Genomic DNA, 23,720 nt, shown 5'->3' on the forward strand with positions numbered 1-23,720 from the left:
CTGATCCTGATACTCAAGGGTCTCTATCCTGTGCTTTACTCTTGTTCCCACTCCAACACGCCTGGTCCAGTGGTTGTTACCTCTTCCTGTTCTGCAGAAGCTTGATAATCACCCATTAATTCAAATCAGGTGTGTTGGGAGCAGAGAAACCTCTAACATGCAGGATAATAGCTCTCCAGGACCAGGGTTAGACACCCCTCGTTTACAGTAAAGAGCCAAACTAAAACAAGGTTCAGAATTCATTGTTGAAAAGAAACAAACTGTTTTTGTGTCTCAGCTGCAGAGAACGTGGAACTGGAGGATACCTGCTGACTTCCACAACAAGCCACGAGTGCGATTTTTGAGGTTTCGATTCCAGTGTACCGACCAATCAGAATGGCCCAGGAATTATGACTCCTCCCACTAGCTATAAGCCCCTCCCACAAAATGAGAAACACTCATGGGCATTTCCTTTTGTATTGTAATATTTAAAAATATTAGACGTTTATTTTATTTTAGAGAAATTGCTGGGTCCGCTCCTTTTCCTTTCACTGGCGCCGATATGGTTGCTCCGTAAAATTAACCATGGTTTATTTTTGGGGGGGGGGGGGGTGTTTTGATCACGATAGCCTAAAATGTGTAATAAGATAAAAATACCCATTACCTGTAGTTTAATGCAAAACAAATCTGTTTGCGTAGGTTATGTAGTCCTGGTTTACATAAACACCTCCCACCCATTGCTACAGTAAATACTGTGTAGACCCCACCTGCTTCACATACCACTCTGCGCCAGTGTAGAAATGGTGCGGACCCACTGAGGGGACGTAAATGAGTTTCAGGTGAAATCTCGGCCATCTGGTGATTCTGTTTAAAGACATCATGTGAGATGTGACATCATTTTAATTGTAAATTGTGGTTTTGAACTTCAACAATAAAAGTTTGTCTATTTTGAACATCAAACCTTTGCGTTTTGTCAACACAGATCCTCCAGTTAACCGACAAATTAATTTTTAATCATGGATTTGAAATGATTACACCAACAAAGATGTTTATTTTTATATGTTTTATTGAACCAAATGTTTCGCAATCAAAATACTTTTAAACTTTCTATCCAAAACTGTTGGTTTCTGAGGATCCTCCTCTCCCGGCGTGTAGAAAGCCGAGTCAGGTGAGCTCAGGTAAATTAAATAGATGGCTTATGCTTGAATAATTTATTGGAATTAAATGTATTATTGAACAAAAGTCAATATATAAATCAGAGGTTTTTACATTGCAGAATGCTTTGTTTGTACAGCAGCTGACAAAACCTGTGGATTTCTACCCAATGAAATAACTTTAGGACACCAGGAGTCACCTCACTGTGACAGAAAAGCGTTTTAAAACTTCTAAATGAAAGGTTATCTAAACAAACTACTATACAGAAACATATAGAAGAAATTGGAAATCAGATTCCAATTAAAAAGGCAAAAAACACTTTAAATACTCAGCTACTCTGTAAATCAAAAGCAGTTTTAATTGTGTAAGAACTTTTTTGTCTTTTTGCATGGAATTAAAACATTTTCATGCTTTAGCAGCTGAAGCGGAACATTTCTGCAAACAAAACACTTTTAAAGGAGTAAAATTGCCGTCGATACGTTATCTTCTCTGAAATGTCTCATAAAACTGAAACAAAACACCTGATGTCCTGAAGTGATCCACTGCACAGAAGCTGGTAGTTTTAATAAAACTGTTTATGTGGATAACCGCTGAAAATGCTGACAAGTGAGTGAAGCTCCGTTACATTTCTCTGGCACAGAACTGATCAGAACGCGTTGATCTGACCCGTTGTGACGCTGCGCTCAGAGCACGAGTATCTGCAGCGACCCCCACTTTAACAAATGAAAACTCTACAGCTGCAGTTTCATTTGTCGTTCGGGAGAAACGAGAGATCGGTGCTCAACTTTCAGTAATCTGTGTTTTGGAAGCACTCGGCTGTCCCAGCAGTTACGGGTTTCTCTCGGGTCTCCTGCACCGTCAGAGCCCGGTGGAGGAGATCTTCAAGGGTTGGTGGGTATTTAAGAGGCGGAGTAAAGCATCAGAAAAGATCTGAACGTGGCTGAAGCGAGCAACACCCCTGCTCATATAAAAGCCCAATAACAGCTTGAACAATGCATCCCCATCTGTTTCTATGGTAACAGAGGTATAACAGAATGATAAATGCTTTGTAATAAATTTTCTCCAAAAATACTCAGATTTTCTTCTTTAAATTTTACACATGAAAACAAATACAACCATCAAATCTGACTTCAACATGCAGACAAGACCGGACCGGGGTCACGTGATCCTGATTTTCATCACGTCGTTCGTCCTGTTAACTGTCCTCAGATCTGTTGCTACGGCAACAAACAGACCAGCAGGAAAACAGGTGAACCTGGTTCTGTTCCTTCTTCCTTTTTTTTTAATACAAGCAACAAACAAAAAAAAATTTTTAAACAAGAAATAAAATCTAAAATAAACACGATAAAAGTATAGAAATGAATTAATATTGATCAAAAACACCTGCATGATAAAAACAAGAACTTTGACCTAATGATTGATCTACAAGTGATCAACGTTATCAACTATTGCTGCTGCAGTCAGTGCTCAGTGTCCTGTTGCTATGGTTACCGAGAAGTCACTACATTCTTGAAGACATCAGAGGTCAGAGTCGAGTTGGGTGTGGCTCAGCAGGATGTCGGCTGGGTTGTCTGTGGGCGTGTCGGAGCTGAACAGAGGCTCCGCCTCCAACTCCAGGAGGGATGGCAGGTCAGCCCCGCCCTCCTCAAGGTTGACAGGCTCTGTTATGTGGATAGGAGTGGCTGAGTAATGCACCAACTGCTTTCCTGAAGGAGTGAGAAAAGGCACCGCGTTACCATGACAACAGTAGCCATGAGGTATATGCTCATCTGAATGAAATGCTTACCTGTGTTGCCTTCACTTTCTTTAGGAACTTCTTCAGCCAGCAGCTGACAAAACAGTTTATTATTTAGATAGATGTAAAATTAACCTTTTTAATTAATTTCTTGAGTTTGTCTGCAAAATAACTGATTTTATAATAATGACTGGGGGAAATTAAAGTAGATTTATAATATGAGTGTATATTAAACTCACAGTATCCAAGCTGTCAATGTCAAAGTCTGGAGAGGGACCAGGTGAGCTGAAAAACTAAACAAAAGAAGTTTGTGTTAAGGCAGCCATGCTAATACGAGTTGGTTAAAACATTAATATATGAATCACAGCTGGACTCACCTCCATGAGAGGAGATGGGTCAAAGGTGAAGGTCTGCGAGTTCAGAATGGTCTGTAGGTTTTCCAAGCCGTTGTCAATACTGTCGACATGATCAACGAGATCGGACCTGAAAGGAAGACAGAAGGATGTCAGCTGATATAAAAAGTCTGGTGTTATTCGACATTTTTTAATCATGTCAACATGAACCCAAACCAACAGTGTGTCTAAAGAGTCAAATTGTCTTTCAGGATATCTCCGGTCTCTGGCTCTCAGTGTTTCCACATTTTGTTTATCTCTTATCATAAATGTCTCCTGAAGGAGGTTAATCTTGGAAATACACCACAAACTAGACGTATGAGCAGGTACAGTGGTGGCGCAGCAGGACGTTAAATCGGAAAAGAAAAAGCAGCTGATGAACTAGATACGTTTTATTTCATTCAAAAATATTTTTAAAACAGTGGCTCAGTGTATTTCTCAGGTTAAATAGTGAAGTGGTATCGTCAGCAGCAGATGAAGCCATGTATTGACAAGGTTTTGGAAAGATGTGCAGTACAGTAGTCCCTCGCTACTTCGCGGTTTGTTTTTCGCAGGTTCGCTCTATCGCGGCGGTTTTTCAAAGTAAGGTTGGACAGGAAACAACTGGCAGATTGGTGGATGAGCCACACGATTGGCATGGGATTTTTATTTCAAATAAATTATTTTGCACGTGCTGCGTGCAGCCCACAGCTTGCAGGAGAAGCTTCCTCCTGCAGCGTGTCATATCTCCACTCTGCAGCGGAGAAGTGGGCGTGGCCAAGAGTGCTGGCAGAGAGCAGCCGGAGGCAGAGAGAGCTGAGATCATGACATTCTGTGCTCTTACAGCTTTTAGAAACATTGTTTAGAATATTGCAAATATGAGGTTTAAAAACATATAAATACTAAGTACTACTCACTACTACTATTCCTACTTCACGGTTTTTCACTTATCGCAGGGCTTCAGGGTATGGATCCCACGCGATAAACGAAGGACTACTGTCATTGTCAGTAAAATATACACACTACTGGTCTGGTATTTATTCATATGACGAGAACCAAAAAATGTAGAACAACACTAAAGGTATGAATAGAATTGTATCCTAAAGGTTTATAATCATCAGAAGACTTTACATAAAAGCAGACTGAAGCCATCATGATGGAACTCGCGCGACTGTGGACGAAAATTTTAAAGCAACAGGTTGAAAGTCACTTTATGTTTTTGTGCAAAACGATGTGGATGAATATCAGTAAAAACCTGCTGACACTAGGAACGAGCGTTGTAAATTAGAATTCTTGTTCCAAATATGATACTCGGACTGGAAACCCTTTTCTTCTTCTTCTTGGTCGTCTTTTTATAAAGCACCAATGAACACGAAAGATTGAAAAAACGCACGCCCATCAGGTAGGAGGTGAATGATTTGATTTAAAACTGTTTTTATAACCAGAAGAGTCCCCTCGCCCTGATGACCAGCAGAAAGAACAAACGCTTAAAGAGGTGATTTCATTTTCAAGACCAAGAGGCTGAGTCTATCTTTTATATACAGTCTAAGATAATTATTTAAAGATTCACTTGTCAGGTTGTTTGGATACGATGCGCCAAGCGTCAGGTGGGAGTCCACCTGCAGAGGAAGGAGGGTGGAACCTAGGAAAGCACAAGGATTTAATAAAACATGTGACCTTTAACAGAACTATTATTTGATAATAGATATACAAGTACTGACCCTAGGAATGTTTAATTAAATAGTGCTTAGTGGGACATAAAGAAATAATTGAAGGCAGCCTCTGTAAGTGGAGTAAGTGCCGTGCAACAAGAACTTATTTGAGTGTTTTAGGGGAGCAGCTGGCGTGTTTAGTTGTTGCAGAAGCTGCAAGAGTTCCTCAGAGTGCAGGTACAGCTGCCAGGTGTTAGTGCTCAGACAGTTAAAGGTATTTAACGGTGGCCATTTGTTAAGAACAGTCCAGGAGCAGTCGTTAGGTTGTTGAAGAGCAGAAGCAGGCGGCCACCAGCACATCCTGCTGCCACCGTGACCCCACACTTACCTGTCGAGACACACAACAGCTTGACATTTCTTTCGAGGTGTGGCAGGGCTGGGTGGAGCGGCAGAGTTTAGGTTGGTGACAGGGGCTGATGTCTGGAGGGTTGGAGGTGATGGAGGGGGCTCACTGGAGGTGGGGCTCAACACAATAATGGGACTGTCTACAGAAAAGACAGACTATGGTTAAGCTGAGATTAAATATTGTTTTATCAATCGATCAGTTGATGAATCACAACATATCTACCTGCTTGGGCGGTGTTGGTGGTTGTGGAAATGACCTGGGTCGGCTGTGTCTCGTTGTCCTGAAGGATGGAGTTGATGAAGGCAGTCGGGGACAGAGGGGTGTCTACATTTGTAACGAGCGAGTCCTGTTCACCCTCGAGAACAGGAGACACCTCCACCTCAGGGCTGGACGGCTCCTCTTTGATGTAAGCTAACTGGCTCTCTCTGCAGGTACGTCAGAAAGTCTTAAGATACTTTAGACTGTGCGATCTTTGAACAATCAAAGCTGAATGATCTGATAAGTCCTCACCCTAAGTCAGTCCAGTCAGTGGCTGCATCGTCTGGGGTGGAAGCAGCAATCTCTGTGATGTCAGAAATGATCGGCCCAGAATTCATGGGGGAGTCGGGTGAGAGGAGACTCGCTGGGGTCTGAGGAGACAACACAGAGGTTAACCACCAATCAGTGATCACAATAACCAACACAACGATTAACTGAAATAAAAATCCACAGATAACGAAACACCCGTACAGAGGACTAGTCTGTATTTCAATAAGATGCCAATCTGCTGAGCAGTAACTCAACCCAGAGCGATGATGGTCTGTTATTTAAATGATCATTTCTACTTACTGTTCTATTGATTTACCTAGAATGTGACACAATGGATCCTACTCATCTGAACTCATTTGAATCTGCTAAGAGCTGATTTAGAGAAAAGTAAGAGGATTGATTTTACCTCTAATGAGAAGGTCCGGCTGTACTTGGGCATGGAGTGGGTGGAGCTGGAGTCATTGAGCATCAGAGGACTACACGCAGAGACAAAAAAATTATTAAATACAATAAACACTGGTATAAAATACTTTTAGATTTACTTTTAAACTAGTATTTCACTAACTTTTCACGTATTTTAATTATAATACAATTTGAATAATAATTTGAATTATTTAGATAATTAGCTGAAAAACAACTCATGATGTTTGAGAAGATGATACTTAAATATAAACTGGTGATAAAGATTTAATGGACTTTAAATGAAATTAAAAAGTGTGTGGAATTTGTTGTATTAAACTTACATCTTTCGCTTGACTCCTATAAGTCTGTTGGTCTGAACAAGAGACACCAGGAACTGGATCAACTGCAAGACGAGAGTTTATAATTAGTTCAGTTAACAGCCGCGGTGACGAGCCAGCATTGTGCTGACGGACTGCGTGCTGGAAGACGAGCAGACAGCAGAACCCCTCGCTGACAACAGCCAGCTCGGGTCGGTATTTTTAAAGCTGCGGGGGACATTTTATGAGGACGCTTTATTTAGACTGGAGCTTTACATTCAACAGCTATAAATATTCACAGATTAGTTTGTCTTACTTCACGAGCAGAAGCAGATTCTCATGCACCACTCCTTTATGCACATAAATGTTTAGGCAGTTCTTTTTTTTTTAGTACATAATTAAAGTAATTGTAACCAGCAACATCAGATTTATTTTCCATCAAGTTGTTGTGTGATGAATTCTTACCCTCAGGTAAGTCATCGTGTACGCACAAAACGCTCGTGTAACAATTAGGCACCATTATTAGGATCCTGATGTATTAACAGCATTTTCCACCTCCTGACACTCACTTTTTTTACCTTTTTATTACAAACCTCAGAGGAATGACTATCAAATATAATTTTATGGCTTGCCTCCACCTCCACACTAGTATAAATCTACTAGTTCTACTTAACAATCAGGACATTTTGTTTTGTTTTGCCTGACTCGATGCCTTTGCCATTTGGGCACAGGAAAGAAACCTGCAGTGCATTTATACTAATTTGCATATTTATTTATGAGAGACGACAGGAAGGTCCAAGCGACTGCTCTATTCTACGTGAACTTTTAGTATGACAGCTGCACACTTTCATGCATGAGGCTCCAGGTGTGTGCCACTTCTGTTGTGTTCCACTTCATTTAGTCTGATCCGTGTAAATATTTGTGTACCTTGTTGACGACTTTCTGTTGCTGCACATGTTTTTGTCTCAGACTGGCCACCTCCCTCCATAAAGCTTCATTCTCACTGAAACAGATAGAAACAAGGTTAATGTTTATTATAATTATTTTGTATTAGCATGTACATTATGAAGTAATCTGAAAAAAAAAAAAAAAGATTAACCAGTGACAAGATCTGTAAATTAGGTTGAAGTCTCACATTACATTTGGTACTTAATGTTTTCATGCGTCATCCTTATCAAATAGACCTAAATTAAACAGAATTAAAGGATATAACACCAGATTATATTCAAAAAGAAAGCATGCACACAAAACCGATTCAAACAAGAATCTCAATAAACTGCTGCTGATAATACCAGTAGAATAAAAAAGATTGTTTATGTGAGTGACGGGCACATGCAAGTTGTGAGTTTGCAGGGAATTACAAAGATGTTCACTTAATAGCTTCTGAGTATGAAAATACATCCAGCATGAATTATTTTGTCCTTTGTGAGATAATTATGTTTTTAAAACACGTTCACAGAGAACCCTTCGAGAGTCTTCCTCCTAGTTCTTACTGTTTCATGGTGAGGATCCTGGAGTCGATGGTTTCCTGTTTTCCCTTCATTATCTGGACATCGTTTAGGATTTTGTTGACTTCATCTGTAGAAATTTTTACTTCTTCTTGACGGACTGACGACACCTACACGAGTCATGTGAGACAAAGACTATTACCATGGAGACAAGAACAAAGTGACAGAAAGGTAACCAGGGACAAACATATTTTCTCGTTCTTTTACTATTTTCAATGCCTTCCCCTGCTGATGAGCACCGTATCAAGTTAATCTGATTATTAGCACCACATGGCTGCATCTTGCCTTCTTCATTATCATGGGTAAATTATGGGTGTAGTTTGTATTTTGCTTAGTTTTTGTTAAATAAATGATGATACAGTCAAATACGGCAGCTGTTACTGTTTGTCAGAGGCTGTATTTACAAAACTGTAAGATATGATAAAGACAAGAATATTTTTTTAAATTATATCCAGATACTAAAAACTTATACAGAGAGATGCTTGTAGTTTGTTTTTTGAAAAATTTTTTGTATCAGACAAAAGTAGTAAGTATTGACATGTGTTGTGGTGCCGTCAGGTGTCATTTCATGTACGTACATTAGTGACTTTTCGTTTGATGTTCTCCAGCAGGTGTTCTTGTCCTCTGATGAAGAACGGGTGCTGGAACTCTGTGTCGTCTTTCTCTGGTTTCACCAAACCGCCCTGCTCGATGTGCACCACCTTACGGAAACCATCTGAACACAAATACAGACAATCAGCACCATCAGTGAGCTTCTGCATTTAATAAACAAACATCTGTTTTGTTCTGAATATTTCAAACTTAATTATCATAAGTGATCAGTGTGTTAGAATTAATATCAATCTGATCCTTTCATTAGCAATAATTACTACTGGTACTTACACATGTTGAGCTGTCGGATGAAGCTCGCCATGTTGTTGTGCTTGAAGAACTTTGGTAGAACCTCTTTAGCAAACCGACCCTGATCAAAAACATGGAAGCTGGTTCCACTCTGACACCAAAACACAAACAAGTCAGAATTAACAAAAGCTTTAATTATGGGGAAAAAAATAAGATAAAAATACATCCACAAATAACTGGCCCTTAAGCTTAACTAAAATCTGACCAAATATCAAGTTTACTGATATTATCGTGTAGCTCGTTCTATGCCAGGAAAACTTTTTTTTTTGGCTTAATATATGTGTATAGTTCATTGCATAACTACTCTTCTTTAATTTAGTTTTGTTTTCATGTCACTTAAACAGGCTGCAAATACTGTCAGTGGTCGTTGACTCCAGCATGATTTGTTGGCAACGGCATCAACTTCATAACCGCTCAGATCTGTGATTACCTGCATTGTCAACTCAGAGACATAAGAGCAGGGGATCTACTTCAACTCACCACCACCGACATTTCACCCAACACTGATGCTAGTGAAAAGGCATCTTGTGAGATTTTATGTGAAAAGGTGCTCGTAAAGCTCAAAAAACCCAACCAAATGAAGCAATTGCCCTTTGATCAAAAACAAAGTAAATTTAACATGTAACAATGTTTTATTCAGTTTTGCTAAATCACAGTTGAGCTTTAGAAACAGCTGCTTGCAGTTTTCAGAAATGGTGTCATCTATGATAGACCTATGTACACCAAGAATCAAATGATGAGATCTGTCAGGTCCTAGTGTCGCTTACATCCCAGTTTATCAACCTTGTTTTGTTGCGATCACCTGCAATCAGCTTCAGTACGAACTTGTACCAGTACGTTGTTACAATACAGATGAAATAAATGTAGATTTTATCAAATATAAACTATAAAAAAGTATTGAAACTCTTTTGCGTTACTTTTATCTTAATAGCTGTTGGCTCTATAGATTGTTTTCACATCATCAAACCAGCTGTCTGCCGCACTGGACACACAAAGTCACAAAGAAATGAGCTTTTGACTCATCTGTTGAATTCTTTTTATTTTAAATGAACAAATTTAAATATTTAAGATGGAAAACTTCTGCAGAAGTTGCTCAAATTGATCTGAACACAACAGATTTACGAACAACCAAAATACTTTTTAAATCAACCAGAAGAATCTCAGAAGCCATTGGAAGGGAAATGTTTGTGGTCAAGCTACATCAAAACTTGAAGGGTGCTCACATCATCCCAGACAAATATTTGTTCCCAAATTAGGTTTGTTGAGACCTCATCACCTGTAGAATAAATGTCGTGATGCATGCTCAATAATCCAGGTAGATAAATCTAACACGGTTGAGTCAGGTCATCTGGACGGACTCAACCTTGTTAGACCTGAAGAATAAAGTTGATCTGCTGCTGGCACAGCAGTCATGAGTTGACTTCTGATACAAGGAATCTAAAAAATAAGTCATATCAATAACAGCACAACACTTTCCTTTTGCGGTTTTACCTGCAACTGCTACACAAACTGGGGTTTTATGTTACGTGTCAAACAATCGTTTAGTTTAACCCTGTGCATAGCTTTAAATGAAACTTTATGGTAAAGTAACTGTGAGGGCTTTTAAGTTCAATTTAAGTTACACAAGCATTGTTTTTTTCTTGAAATAAATGCTCATGAGTGCATTTCTGAGTAATCTACACATAAAAAAGTGAGAATTTCTTCTGCTTCATCAAAGTTTTCCACGGTCACAGCATCACACTGATATGATGGGCACATAAACCTATGACGTTATATCCAATTAATTGCAGGGTTATTTGTTTGTTTGTTTGTTTTTGGTACAGCTTCTTCTTTTTCTCAAGAAGTCTCGTTACATTCTAGCAGGTGTGACGCATGTATTATGGTCAGTTTTGCCAAGAACATCAAATTTCAAAATGTTGGCTAAAGTGACAGAAAACTGAAATCTGCTGTAGGACAACAAGTTTCACTAAAGACTAATCTCAGAGCAACTAGAAGTCTGGCTTTAGTTTAACGAGCATTACCAGCTGTTTCACAACAGCCGTGCAAATAAGGAACTCTCCGAGGACCTGATGGTGGAATCCAGATCTCATTATCTAGGGATCATCGGCTAGCCTGTTGGCTACGTCTGACTTTTTAACTGCTGACAAACAAACCTGCCTGAGTTAATCTACAATAATGCCACAGTAACAACCAGACATAATGTAAAACTGATGTTTTTAGTCTAACTGAATAAAGTTCCAACTGTATTGGCGACTGAAATAACTCTCTAAAGTGGTCAGCGTGTTGTTAGCACTTAGCATAGCTAGGCTAGGCTAAAATAAGGTTAGGCGAGTACCGGGCTCCAGAAGATAAGTGGGTCGGTTTCTGGGTCCTCCACCAGGGTCCACAGTTTAGTTAGGAAGGCCGGGACGTTCCCGCCGCTCACCACCACTCCTCCAATTCCTCCTCCGAGAAACTCCATTTTTAACGACGACAAACAAAGCGCACACTGGACTCGCTGTCGATGCTAACAGTTAGCCAGCCGTTAACCCCATCCGCTCCTAAAACACCAACACACGAACGGACACACCGCGACTCTGTGGCCGACTAAGGTTCGAGCGGCATCTCGGAAAGTTCCCTCTGGGTCCTTGATTTCGTTAATCTCTACTAATCCACAAATTGATGCTCAAACTTTAGTCTGAACAAACCCCGTAGTGGAAAATTCCAACAAATCCGATAAAACAAACAACTGCGTAGCAGCTGGTTGAATGGCTGTCGCTCCGTAACGTAAAGTGATTGTTTCTGTCGCGCTGTGACGTAAACCACCGTATTCTGGATTATTTTTAGTTTGACCAAAATAGCCCACAAATTAAAACCATACACTATACAATTGGACGTGTATTTAAAGAAACGTGATCTTTTTTTGGAACATGTTGAAAATCCACTAAATTCTGCCATTCGGAGGGTTCAATTTCAGGTTTTACTGTAGCACCACATAAAGTGCCCTCTTTCTCATACTGTACTTGTTTACATTTATTTATTATTACTAAACTGCTAAGCATGTTTTGTTATTTTGTAATGTCATGGTGTTTTTAAGGAAAGGGCACAATAGTTTTATGAGAAATAACTCTGAAGAAGTTTTTATTTATTAACTTCTTTGTTAGCCAAATCAGTAAATTATTTAATAGAAAACCCAACATATATTATAATAAATATAGCATAATATTCAGATGACTGCAGTCGTCGGGTGTATCACAGATGGACAAGAAGCTGAGTACAGGAAACTGGTGGGCCACTTTGTGGCATGGTGTGGAAACAATCATCTCATCTTGAATGTGAACAAAACAAAGGAGATGATTGTAGATTTCAGGAGAAACAGGAGCAGGTCCAACCCTATTTCCATCATGGGAGAAGAAGTGGAGGTGGTGGAGAACTACCTTGGGGTTCACCTGGACAACAGACTGGACTGGAAATGAAGTGAACCCGTCTACAAGAAGGGACCAAGCAGACTGTACTTCTTGAGGAAGCTGAAGTCCTTCAGTGTTTGCAGAAAGATGCTGCGTATCTCTTCTGCCATCATCTGCTGGGGCAGCAGCACCAGAGCAAGTGATTTAAAAAAAGATCAACAAGCTTATAAAGAAGGCTGGCTCAGTTCTGTGGACTCTAGAACCTTTGGAGATGATTGTACAAAGAAGGATTCTTCATAAAATGAAGAACGTTATAGGCAACCCTCAGCATCCTCTTCATCAGACTGTCATACAACAACAGTGTGTCTTCAGTCAGAGGATTCTTCAGATCCGCTGTAGGACAGACCTCTACAAGAGATCCTTCCTGCCCACAGACATCAGCATCTAGAACAACTCTAATGAAACCAGGATGATGAGTTACAACATTTAATTTCCCTCTGGGATTAATAAAGTATTTTTGAATTTGAATATAGACTCAGCTCAAAACTTAAATGAATGGGTTCACATGGTTTTATGCCTTTGTCTTCAATTAAAAAAAATAGCATTTAGCTTCTCATTCATCAGGTTTTGCATGAGTGTGAAGAAAAACAAATATAGTTTGAATGACTACAGACCACGACTTCTTGAATGTGAGAAGGATCAACCCGGCTTGAAGAGTCAAAGTGCGTAGAGTTATCCGCAAGACTAAAATCCTGATTTTATTTCTGGGATTACACAAATTCAATTGATACGTGAAATGCATAAAACACTGAACATGTATATGCACTACACACAAACACTAAACCATCTCATAGATGTTTTACTCATTTTAAAATGTCAAAACTCTTTAGAATTTAGATCATAAAAGTGGATCTCCTGGTCTTTATTCCTGCTTTTATTATTCATATAGACAGGAGGATGCAATGAAAATTTTGAAACAGTTCAGTTTTGTTTTTCTATCAATCAGGGTACTTTTTTCCCAGAAAGTTTACTTTGAACTACTGATTATTTAAAAATATAAAATAAATGTGTACATTAAATTGGATAAAAATTGGCATTTACAATAATTCACACACGTGGACAGTATTTGTGTATTGTATCTCCTTTCTCAGCCAGTAGGAGGCAACAAAGAGTTGCACGTTTTACAGTCACGTGCATAAACATATTTGGCCCCTCCCTCTGTTTTTTTCTTCATTCAGCCAGCAGGGGGCGCTCGCAGCAATCTCGTCTCGCATGTCCCTGTGACGTGTAACCTCTGACTCCGCAAGTTTCCCACAGATATTTTTTTATTTTATTTTATTTACAAACAAACCAAGGCAAACAGTGTAATTCAAAGTAACAGTTAGGTTTCACAGGTTGAGTTATATATTGAAATTTTTAAAATTATACAGAAAATTTACATAAGGAATAAGTAAAGAGGTTTACATCAAATCAAAGTTGTTAATCAAAGTATAAAGTTGTTGAGCGGATTTACTTTTAACCAAATTAAGAGAAGCACAAAAACATTTCAGGCAACTTTCCCAATGACATAATCCCTGGGATTTGAGAGAGTGAAAATGGGTATTGTGGGATCGCTGTGCAACGATTGCAGCAATTTAAAGAACAAGTGACAATAATTAAATAATGAAAACGTCATATAGCCACATCGAGTATTATAGTAAATATTTAATATGAGTATAGGTATATTAGAGGTCTAGTTTATAGTATAGGTCTAGTATTAGAGGTGTATGTTTAATAATATAGTATGGGTCTAGTATTCAGTTAAATTAAATTCAGTTTATTTATGTAATGCCAAGTCACAATAGCAGTCATCTCAGGGCACTGAACAGAAACATTCATATACATAAAAAAGTTAATTAACACTTTTTATGTTTTATAGTGTGGGCTTAACATTATAGTATATGTCTAGTATTAGATGTGTAATTGTATAGTGTAGGTCTAGTATTATAGGTTTAATATTATAGCATAATAAGTGCTATGTGTTGTCGTCATTGTATGTTCTCATACAATGACGAAATTGGCTCTACATTTAACCCATAACACCTGGGTTACACCCAGGTGGAGCAGTGGGACAGCTATGTAGGCGCCCGGAGAGCAATTAGGGATTGGGTGTCTTGCTCAAAGACACCAAAACATGTGGGAATGGCTGGGAGTCGAGCCGCAACTTTCTGGTCCCAGGTCGGCTGCCCTACCTCTATACCCATCTCAGTCCCCACTATAGGTCTAGGATTAGAGGCCTAGTAATATAATATGGTCTAGTATTAGAGGCCTAGTAATATGGTCTAGTATTAGAGGCCTAGTAATATAATATGGTCTAGTGTTAGAGGCCTAGTAATATAATATGGTTTAGTATTAGAGGCCTAGTAATATAATATGGTTTAGTATTAGAGGCCTAGTAATATAATATGGTCTAGTGTTAGAGGCCTAGTAATATAATATGGTCTAGTGTTAGAGGCCTAGTAATATAATATGGTTTAGTATTAGAGGCCTAGTAATATAATATGGTCTAGTATTAGAGGCCTAGTAATATGGTCTAGTATTAGAGGCCTAGTAATATAATATGGTCTAGTGTTAGAGGCCTAGTAATATAATATGGTTTAGTATTAGAGGTGTAGTATTTTAGTGTAGGTCTAGTATTATAGTATAGGTTTAATATTATAGTATGGGTCCAGTATTATAATATAGGTCATGTGCTAAATATGTTGATGTGATTTGCTGCAATTTTATATCAAATTTGCCCGCCTACAGATAATTTTGGCTATTTAATTTTACAAAAGATACAGGTATGGACTACTTTAAATAGTTACTGATCAAGTGTTAAATGACCCCTCCCTCAGCTTGTATGTTTACTCTATACTAGTCACTGCAAGCACATATTGGCAATAGTTATGATCGGTAGTAACCCTATTTACTCCACACTAATTACTTTTTTATTTCAACAAGTGATGCTGAAAACTTGAACACAGCTATGCATTTGTTTACAGTTTATTTATTAACAATATACACCATGCAGAAAGTTATAAAAATGCATTTACCACCATTTTAACAAAAATATTAGTATATTAGCCATTTAATATTTATGGCAAACATGACGTGCAGCCAAGAAAGATGTCTTGACAAGCTCTTGCCAAGTGTGTCCTTTCTCGGATTAGAAATAGATACATCCTAACCAACAAAACTCTAAGCGGCGCAACAATCCAATTTTCGAATTTTGACAACCTCTCCATCAGTGACGTCACTGTTGGGCGACTTCCAACAAACCCACAAACCATTGCGCGCCGTATTCAGTAGGCGGTGCTAAACAAAGATGGCGGTATCCACGAAGCGTCTCATGGAGGGGAGCAAAAAAAGCGTGCAGGTTATCGAAAAGAGAGCAGGGATGGAGAAGAAAAAGACAACAGTCAAGAAGAGGAGTTTACAGGAGGAGGAGGATCAGGTGAGGCACTTAATAGCCGGGATGAAGATGAGATAACTGAATGGGATGAACTGGTCACGAGCTGGCTGTTAGCTTAGCATGAAAAGTCAAAGCAAAACAGCGTGGAGTATTTCAACCCCCATATAAGCTGACACTAACATTTTCTAATAGTTATTGTTGACGAAAATGATTTAACTGTGCACCTAATTAGACTTTACAATCTAATGAACACAGGGTTTATTAAAATTGTTTGACGCTAAACTTGTTTTAGTTGAAATTGTCACTTTCTGAATGGAGACATTCCCGGTGTCAAGTCAGTTTTCCTGGATTAAAGAGGCAAATTATATCGGGTAGTCAGATACAATCACATTTTATTTATTTTATTTTATTTATCCACTGTACACAGCTACTGACACACTGCACATAGCTGCTTCATCTTGCTGAGACCCTCACACTAATTTTATAAACCTAAAATCAATTATCTTCGTAATTGCACCGAGACACATTTTGGTTTGATTGTTTCCTTTTCAGATAAATTCACAACCATCTTAATTCAGTGATTTGGATTCAATGCAGTCTGCTGGCTTCCTTTGATAGTTAACTTTACTAATGGCTTTATAAAAATGTATGTGAATGTTTTCAGTGCCCTGAGACATCTTCTGTTGTGACTTGGTGCTATAGAAATAAACCGAAATTAATTTATATTTTTATTGTTTTGTCTTTAATTTCTTATCAATTTATTTTTCCAAAATTGCATATCATCAGTTCCCCACAACTGCTATCCTATCAGCTTTCACCCAATCCTTTAATGTTTTCATTAAAATTCACTGCAGCTGGCAGGCACTGGTTTTATAGAATAACATCAGCTAATCTCTCTTAATTGTTTGATTATACATTGGGACTATTGTTAAATTAATTAGTTTTTTGAGTGTGACACTTCTGTCTTTCCTTCAGCTCATCAACTTCAGCAAGGAACCTGTTAATGAGGACGATGCCGATCTATCAGACAGTGAGGACAGTGTCTACTCTGGACTGGAGGATTCTGGGAGTGACTCAGAAGAGGAGGAGGAGGAATCAGATGAGGAGGAGGGATCAGATGATGATGATGCAGATGAAGATAATGAGGAGGATGAGAGTCAACAGGTAACATTTAACTTGGGTTATCTGTGTAACGGCTGATTAGCTGGTGAGACTCACGTTCGGCCTGTGGACTCACCCATGCTGTCCTCTTCAGACAGAGGTAAAGAAGAGTAAGGAAAAAGAAGAGGAGAGTGAAGAAAAGGAAGTAAAGAGAGCAGACGAGTATCAACATGACAGCTCAGATGAGGAGGTGGGATTTTATAAATTTCTATGTTCCCTTTGCTTCTGTTGTTTTTCATGTGTAGTTCAGTCATTTAATGATCAACATGTCTTCTGTCAAGTTTTCTGATGTTTAACTCTTTTCTCACAATCTACCTCATTATTCCTCATACATGTTCTTTTTTCTCCCTTCTTTGTCAAAGTCACAGAACACAGTTCAAACTCATGCAATGAATCACTGTCAACTTGTTAGTCCACTGATCTTCTGTTCAGACACTTGAGATTAGCTCATGCATGTTTAATTAACACTGCCCTTTAGCAATAATAAGAACTCCACATTATCTATAGACTATTGAGTACTCATCCCTCACAAGGTTTCTGTAAGTTGTCACTAAATACAAAAGGCCTATGCAGGAATGATTCAATACAGCTACATGTCTCTTCTCCTGCTGGTTCATAACAAACTCCAATGTTCTACAGGACATCAGAAACACAGTGGGCAACATTCCCATGGAGTGGTACAAAGACTTCCCTCACATTGGCTACGATCTGGATGGGAAAAAGATCTTTAAGCCAATTAGGAACAAGGATGAGCTTGATGAGTTCTTGGACAAAATGGAGAATCCTGATTACTGGTGAGCCGTCTAGCTTCATGCAATATACTTGACAGTTTCAAACAAGAAATGCTAACGGTACTGACATGGATTTGTCTGCAGGAGAACGGTCCACGACAAGAAGACAGCAAGTGACATCGTGCTGTCAGACGACCAGATCGAGCTGGTGAATCGTCTGCAGAGAGGACAGTTTGGGGATGTCAACTTCAATGAGTATGAGGTACAGTTACCCCCGAACTTGTCCTGTTCAAACACATACGTGCTTGTCTTAATTGTTGAGGGGGAAACCAGTTAAAACAGTCAAATTACCTCTTTTTTTGTTTTGTCAGCCCACTGTGGAGTTCTTCAGTAAAGATGTCATGATTCATCCAGTCACAAACAGACCTGCAGACAAACGCAGCTTCATCCCATCATTGATTGAAAAGCAGAAGGTAAAAACCACAAAATCGCTGCAGTGGTTTTATTTTGTAACCTGACTCTGCCTGTCTGTCTCTACCTGTCTGACTCTGTCTGTCTCACCTGCCCACAGGTGTCCAAACTAGTGCATGCTATCAAAATGGGTTGGATTAAACCTCGACGGGTAGAGGATGACAGCAGAGGGCATTATTACGACCTGTGGGCTAGTGAGGACACTTCTATTTTAGCCAGGCACAAAATGCACCTTCCAGCCCCTAAAACCCGTCTGCCTGGTCACGAGGAGTCCTACAACCCCCCACCTGAGTACCTGTTCACAGAAGAGGAGGTCTGTCGTCACTTGCTGCATTTATTTAACAATGAAATTAGAGCTGACATCTGTTTTCATGCCTGTCGTCTCATCTTCCCTTTTACAGCAAGCTCTGTGGGATCAGCAGGATCCGTTGGACAGGAAGCTGCCTTTCATTCCCAAGAAGTTCTCCAGTCTTCGTCAGGTTCCAGCGTTTTCTCGGTTTATCCACGAGAGGTTTGAGCGCTGCCTTGATCTTTACCTGTGTCCCCGACAGAGGAAGATGAGGGTAACCACAACTTATTCAGTCTTTTATCCACCAGGGGGAGCTATATTTTAGCCCTGTGACGCCACTGACTCTTTCTCTGTCTGCAGGTGAACGTGAATCCTGAAGATCTGATTCCAAAACTTCCCAAACCAAAAGACCTGCAGCCTTTCCCGACAACTCAGTCTCTGGTAAAAACACACCACCTTTAAACACTGAGTAAACAGATTATTTCAAACTTGAATTGTTTTAGTTGCGCTCATGATTACCTGTGTGTTCAGGTGTATCGAGGTCACAGTAGTCTGGTTCGGTCCATCAGTGCGTCTCCTTCAGGACAGTGGCTTGCTTCAGGTATCGTCATGTATTCAACTGAACATTTATCCACACAGTTTCTGATTTTTTTTTATTTTTTCCCAATTAAAATTTTATAATGGAAGCAGACAGTATTTTGACATGTGCTTGCTCTTACTGACTCAAACCAAGTACTAAAAATTAGGGATGCATGATATTGGATTTTTGGCCGATAGGTTAAAACTTATTTGGCCGATAACCAATATCAATATTTTTCCCCATAGATCTACTTACAGAGACTACACAGCTTTCTCTGCTGTGGAATTAAAATACATTAATCTGCATGATCTTTGTCAACTTGGTCTGCTACCAAATGTAGATGCCAAAAAAGGGGCTGAAAATGATGTAAACTATATAAATATATAATATAATATATATATATATAAAACAAACAGTGCCTTTTATACCAGTGAGTTATTTTGATGTAGTGGCCGATGTCCTATATTTAACTTTATCGCTAATATCGGCCGATACCGTGCCGATAATATCGTGCATCCCTACTAAAAATGAAATTAACAATTTATTGAAAAAGCGCCGAGTTCAAATCTTGTCTCTAAATACAAAAATGTCAGCTTACTCCTACAGTTTGTCTCAATAAGATGTTTGTTCAGTTACAATAATGAACAAAACACTGCCTAAAATTATTGTTGTTACAATAAAAAGTTATTGGGTTTGTCGGTTGTTGACTGAACCGAGATGCCGCTCTCAGATAATTTATCACCAGAGCGATCAGGTTTGTCGAGCAAAGACAACTGGAGGAAAACACTTGTCAGCTCTGGAGTGTCTTCTTAAACACGTCAAGATCTAATTATAATATATTATAATATACTATAGGGGAAAGGAAGAAAAATGATCTAATTATAACAAAGAGCTTTGGAAAACAAATTCCATTAAAGGCACAGCACTCCATGAAAAGAATCCGTCTCGTCCACCACAGTTTTAAACTAAGAATATCTTGTGTGGAGAAATGACGGCAGACGTCATTTTAGTCGAGCCTTGACTGTTCTTTGCAGTTTAATGCAATATTGTGAAATGTCACGCTGAGAGAACGTGCTGTGAATGACTTTCAGCTACTAACTCATCAAATTCTTGTTCAATATCTGTAAATCTGATGCAGTTTAAAACTGTGTTCATGTCTCCACCCTGTAGTACCCACCCATGTCTATACACCTTATGAGTTTCATCTAAACCCGTCCAGTAGTTCAGGACATTTTGCTAATGCTATAGACAAACACTTATGCACACACACATCAAAAGCTAAAAGCATTTGACTTCTGCATTTTCATGTTCAGGCGTGGTAGCTCAGTGGTCAGTGCTGAGTGCTGCAGTCTTGTTGCAGGTTTGAGCCCAGGTTGTGTCAGGAAACTTCAAAACAATTCCACAGTTATTCATATAAATTTGCTCACTGTGGTGACCCCGGGAGCAGCCGAAAAGAAAAACATAAGCTTTTATATTTATGTAGTACATACCCCATAGGTCTATGTGTTAGTAAAATATTGGGTATGGAGATGAGTTCAGAAACTTCTGGTAAGCCCAGAAAATATTCAATAAATAGTAAGGCAGATTTTGGTTTATCTTGAATTGATAACATTTTTTAAAAACTTCAGTCTTATGAGTGCAGCTGATATGAGTGTAGTTTTTAGGAGCATTGTTAAAACGGGTGTTCTGTATATTTTCTTCTCTTCCAGGCAGTGATGATGGCACCGTCAGGTTGTGGGAGGTGTGCACATCTCGCTGTTTGAAAACGGTCCAGGTGGGCGGAGCTGTGAAGAGCGTGGCGTGGAACCCCAACTCGTCTTTCTGTCTCCTGGCTGTTGCCGTGTAATTATCTGCTTGCTTCTCTTTTTGTTCACGTTATCTCAAAGCCTCGTTAAACCATCTGTTAAATTTAAATACCACGGCCAGGTCCAGGCTAATTCCTTCTCGACATCCTGTTTTTGGTTTTCAGGAACTCGGAGGTCCTGATTTTGTCTCCTGGTCTGGCAGACAGACAGGTCATCTCATCGTCAGAGCGACTTCTCGCTGCTGAACACGAGGAGGAGCCATCAGAGGCGTCGGGCACTGTCGTCTGGTCTAACACTGAGGGGGAGGAGCTAAATCACGGCATTCGTCTCAAAATCCAACATCCTAAAGTGAGAAAATCCACCCAAGATGTTGATTAAGTCTTTCTGATCCATCTCTGGACTACACTGACTCTTTGTGTCCTCAGGCTGTCCACCAGGTGACGTGGCATACTAAAGGAGACTACCTGGCGACGGTGATGCCTGACCACTCGAGCCACCTGCAGGTGTTCATTCACCAGGTGAGCCGAAGGCGGAGCCAGAATCCTTTCAGGAGGAACAAAGGGCTTGTCCAGTGTGTAGCCTTCCACCCTATCAGGCCCTACTTTTTTGTGGCCACCCAGCGTTCTGTCAGGATCTACAACCTGGTCAAACAGGAAATGACCAAAAAACTACAAGCCAACTCCAAGTGGATCTCTAGCATAGCCATCCACTCTGGGGGTGAGTACTTCCACAAAACAATCACATCTCCACAGCACCAGTTCCTGCTCCAAACAAATATTTTAAACAATCGTGACTGCTGAGGGGCAGAGCCGGTGTCTCACCTGTCTACCTGCCTGCAGGTGATCATGTGATCTGTGGGAGCTACGACTGCAGGCTGAGCTGGTTCGACCTCGACCTCTCAACGAAACCCTACAAGTTGCTGCGGTACGTTCTGTCAACGTTTGTCAAAAGGATCGTTAACAACGATCAGATTTACTCGTTGCGTCACTGTTTTCACACTGTTAAGTTTCTGAAAACGTTCAGCTCATTCTGGAGAGGACTCCCATGACTTTTGTAGCTTTTTACCTTTTCATGATATTTTACGTTGAGCTACATGATGGATTAGCACTGTTGCAGCAAGAAGGTCCTGAGTTTGATCCTAGGTTTGGACCTGTGGTCTTTCTGTGTGGAGTTTGTATGTTCTCCTCGTGTTTGCGTGAGTTTTCTCCGGTACTCCGGTTTCCTCCATACCGGTCTAAAAACATGCAAGTTAGGCTGCCTTAAGGCCTCCCTTGCAAAAGAGATCTGATCTTGCACGGTTAAATAAAAGTTAATACAAAAAATATAGTTCCTACAGGTTTTTCAAAATTATTTTCCACTGAGGTCTATATATAAATAAGTAAAAATACCTCAGTGTATTTATATATAGACCTCAGTGTATATATAAATACACCAAGGTCTTTTTACTTATTTAAAACATTGCACTATTTAAAATCTGCTTCAGCATTCTTGCTCATTTTTTGTCTTCTTGGGCTACTTTTATTTACAATTCTGCTATTTTTAGCTTTTATCTAGCCTTTTGCTACTTGTACCACAGCTTTTAATTAGCATTTTCCTACATTTAGCTACAAGTTTGCTATTTTTATTTAGCCTTTAGGTAGTTTTTCCTTTTAGCAAGCTTTTGATGTATTTATCTATCTATTTATGTTAGCTTTTAGCTCATTTGCTGCTCCTTTTTGTTTTTAGCAAGTCTTTTGCTACTTTTATTTGTCCTTTTGCTAAATTTACTTTTAACTAGACCTTTTCTACTTTTAGCTAACAGTCTGCTACTTTTAGGTTTTATCTAGCCTTATGATAATTTTAGCCAATATTGCTACTTTTGGCTAGTGATTGGCCTTTTTTTACTTTAACAACTCAGTTTCAGCTTTTTCATCAAATGTCAGCAGTCATTTAGCACTCTACATTTTTGTTGTAATGTATATAATGTATGTTTTAATTTCTCTAGTTACTTATTTTTTAATTTAACCTTTATTTTACCAGGATAAAAAAACCCATTGAGATTAAAACCCCTTTTTTTCAAGGGAGACCTGGTTTAGAGGCAGCAACAAACACAACACAAAAAATTACAGTTAAAAGAAAATTTCAAGCTATAAAAAACAGGTACTATAAAACAAGCTAGCTATTAAAACGGGTACATTTCATTGAGTTGGCTTCAATATCTTTTAGTTTGGATGTAAAAGCACTGAATGAGATGAATTCAGTCCGAGTAAAAGGAACGTAAAGAAGCAGCAAATTGTGTGAGTGAAAAGTATAGTAATGTTTTGTTCATATTGATGATATTGATCTTTTAAAATAACTTCAGACACCATAAGAAGGCGGTGAGGAGTGTGGCCTATCACAGAGGTTACCCACTGTTTGCCTCGGCATCAGATGATGGATCAGTGATCGTCTGTCACGGGACTGTTTACAAGTAATACAACATACAATAAACACTCATCGTTACATAGGTCTTTTTTGAACAAAGGCTCAAACTTTTCTTCTCCTCTCCAGCGACCTGCTGCAGAACCCGTTGATAGTCCCTGTAAAAGTTCTGAGAGGTCATGCAATCACTCATGACCTTGGTGTTCTGGATGTGACCTTTCACCCCACACAGCCCTGGGTCTTCTCCTCCGGGGCTGACGCCACCGTCCGACTCTTCACCTAACGAGCTGCTCTTTATGTTGCTGCCTGCTGGTGAAGCAGCTGAACTTCTCCGTTTGTGGTGGAGGTGTCAAACCATGGGTGTCCTAACAACCAGTTAGACACCGGGTTGTTATTTTCCACAACAGAGAGAATGTCCTTTCCTCTAGTTTATTTTACTGTTTGTATTCAATAAAATGGGACATTACTATTCATGTGTGCTCTTTGTTTATAAATCTTCTATTAAAAAACA

At 39.3% G+C, this 23,720-nt stretch overlaps 2 protein-coding genes across 3 annotated transcripts; one reads left to right on the top strand and one right to left on the bottom strand.

Annotated features, from left to right (window-relative positions):
• Positions 1-2,463: 2,463 nt before the first annotated feature.
• Positions 2,464-11,730, bottom strand: hsf1 (heat shock transcription factor 1). 2 transcript variants are annotated; one of them, XM_037693695.1, is made up of 15 exons: positions 11,289-11,730; positions 8,936-9,044; positions 8,632-8,768; positions 8,039-8,163; positions 7,473-7,548; positions 6,570-6,631; positions 6,233-6,302; positions 5,809-5,927; positions 5,521-5,723; positions 5,281-5,437; positions 4,811-4,882; positions 3,247-3,352; positions 3,109-3,162; positions 2,921-2,963; positions 2,464-2,840 (listed from the first exon to the last, which is right to left on the bottom strand). In XM_037693695.1, the coding sequence occupies exons 1-15, from the start codon at positions 11,412-11,414 to the stop codon at positions 2,653-2,655; spliced, it is 1,647 nt and encodes a 548-aa protein (XP_037549623.1). In that variant the 5' UTR covers positions 11,415-11,730; the 3' UTR covers positions 2,464-2,652. The 2 variants fall into 2 exon arrangements, with proteins under 2 accessions (XP_037549623.1, XP_037549624.1); XM_037693696.1 differs by lacking the exon at positions 4,811-4,882.
• Positions 11,731-15,657: 3,927 nt separating this feature from the next.
• bop1 (BOP1 ribosomal biogenesis factor) lies at positions 15,658-23,510 on the top strand. Its single transcript, XM_037693542.1, has 16 exons — positions 15,658-15,814; positions 16,748-16,936; positions 17,028-17,123; positions 17,573-17,727; positions 17,809-17,926; positions 18,036-18,137; positions 18,236-18,448; positions 18,537-18,698; positions 18,785-18,865; positions 18,956-19,025; positions 20,714-20,846; positions 20,974-21,157; positions 21,235-21,526; positions 21,649-21,733; positions 23,151-23,258; positions 23,339-23,510. Exons 1-16 carry the CDS (start codon positions 15,686-15,688, stop codon positions 23,490-23,492), a joined length of 2,271 nt encoding a protein of 756 aa, XP_037549470.1. The 5' UTR covers positions 15,658-15,685; the 3' UTR covers positions 23,493-23,510.
• Positions 23,511-23,720: the final 210 nt, after the last annotated feature.

This window comes from Nematolebias whitei, chromosome 19 (assembly GCF_014905685.2).
Source record: "Nematolebias whitei isolate Nwh7 chromosome 19, NemWhi1, whole genome shotgun sequence".
NCBI classification, from domain to species: Eukaryota; Metazoa; Chordata; class Actinopteri; order Cyprinodontiformes; family Rivulidae; genus Nematolebias; species Nematolebias whitei.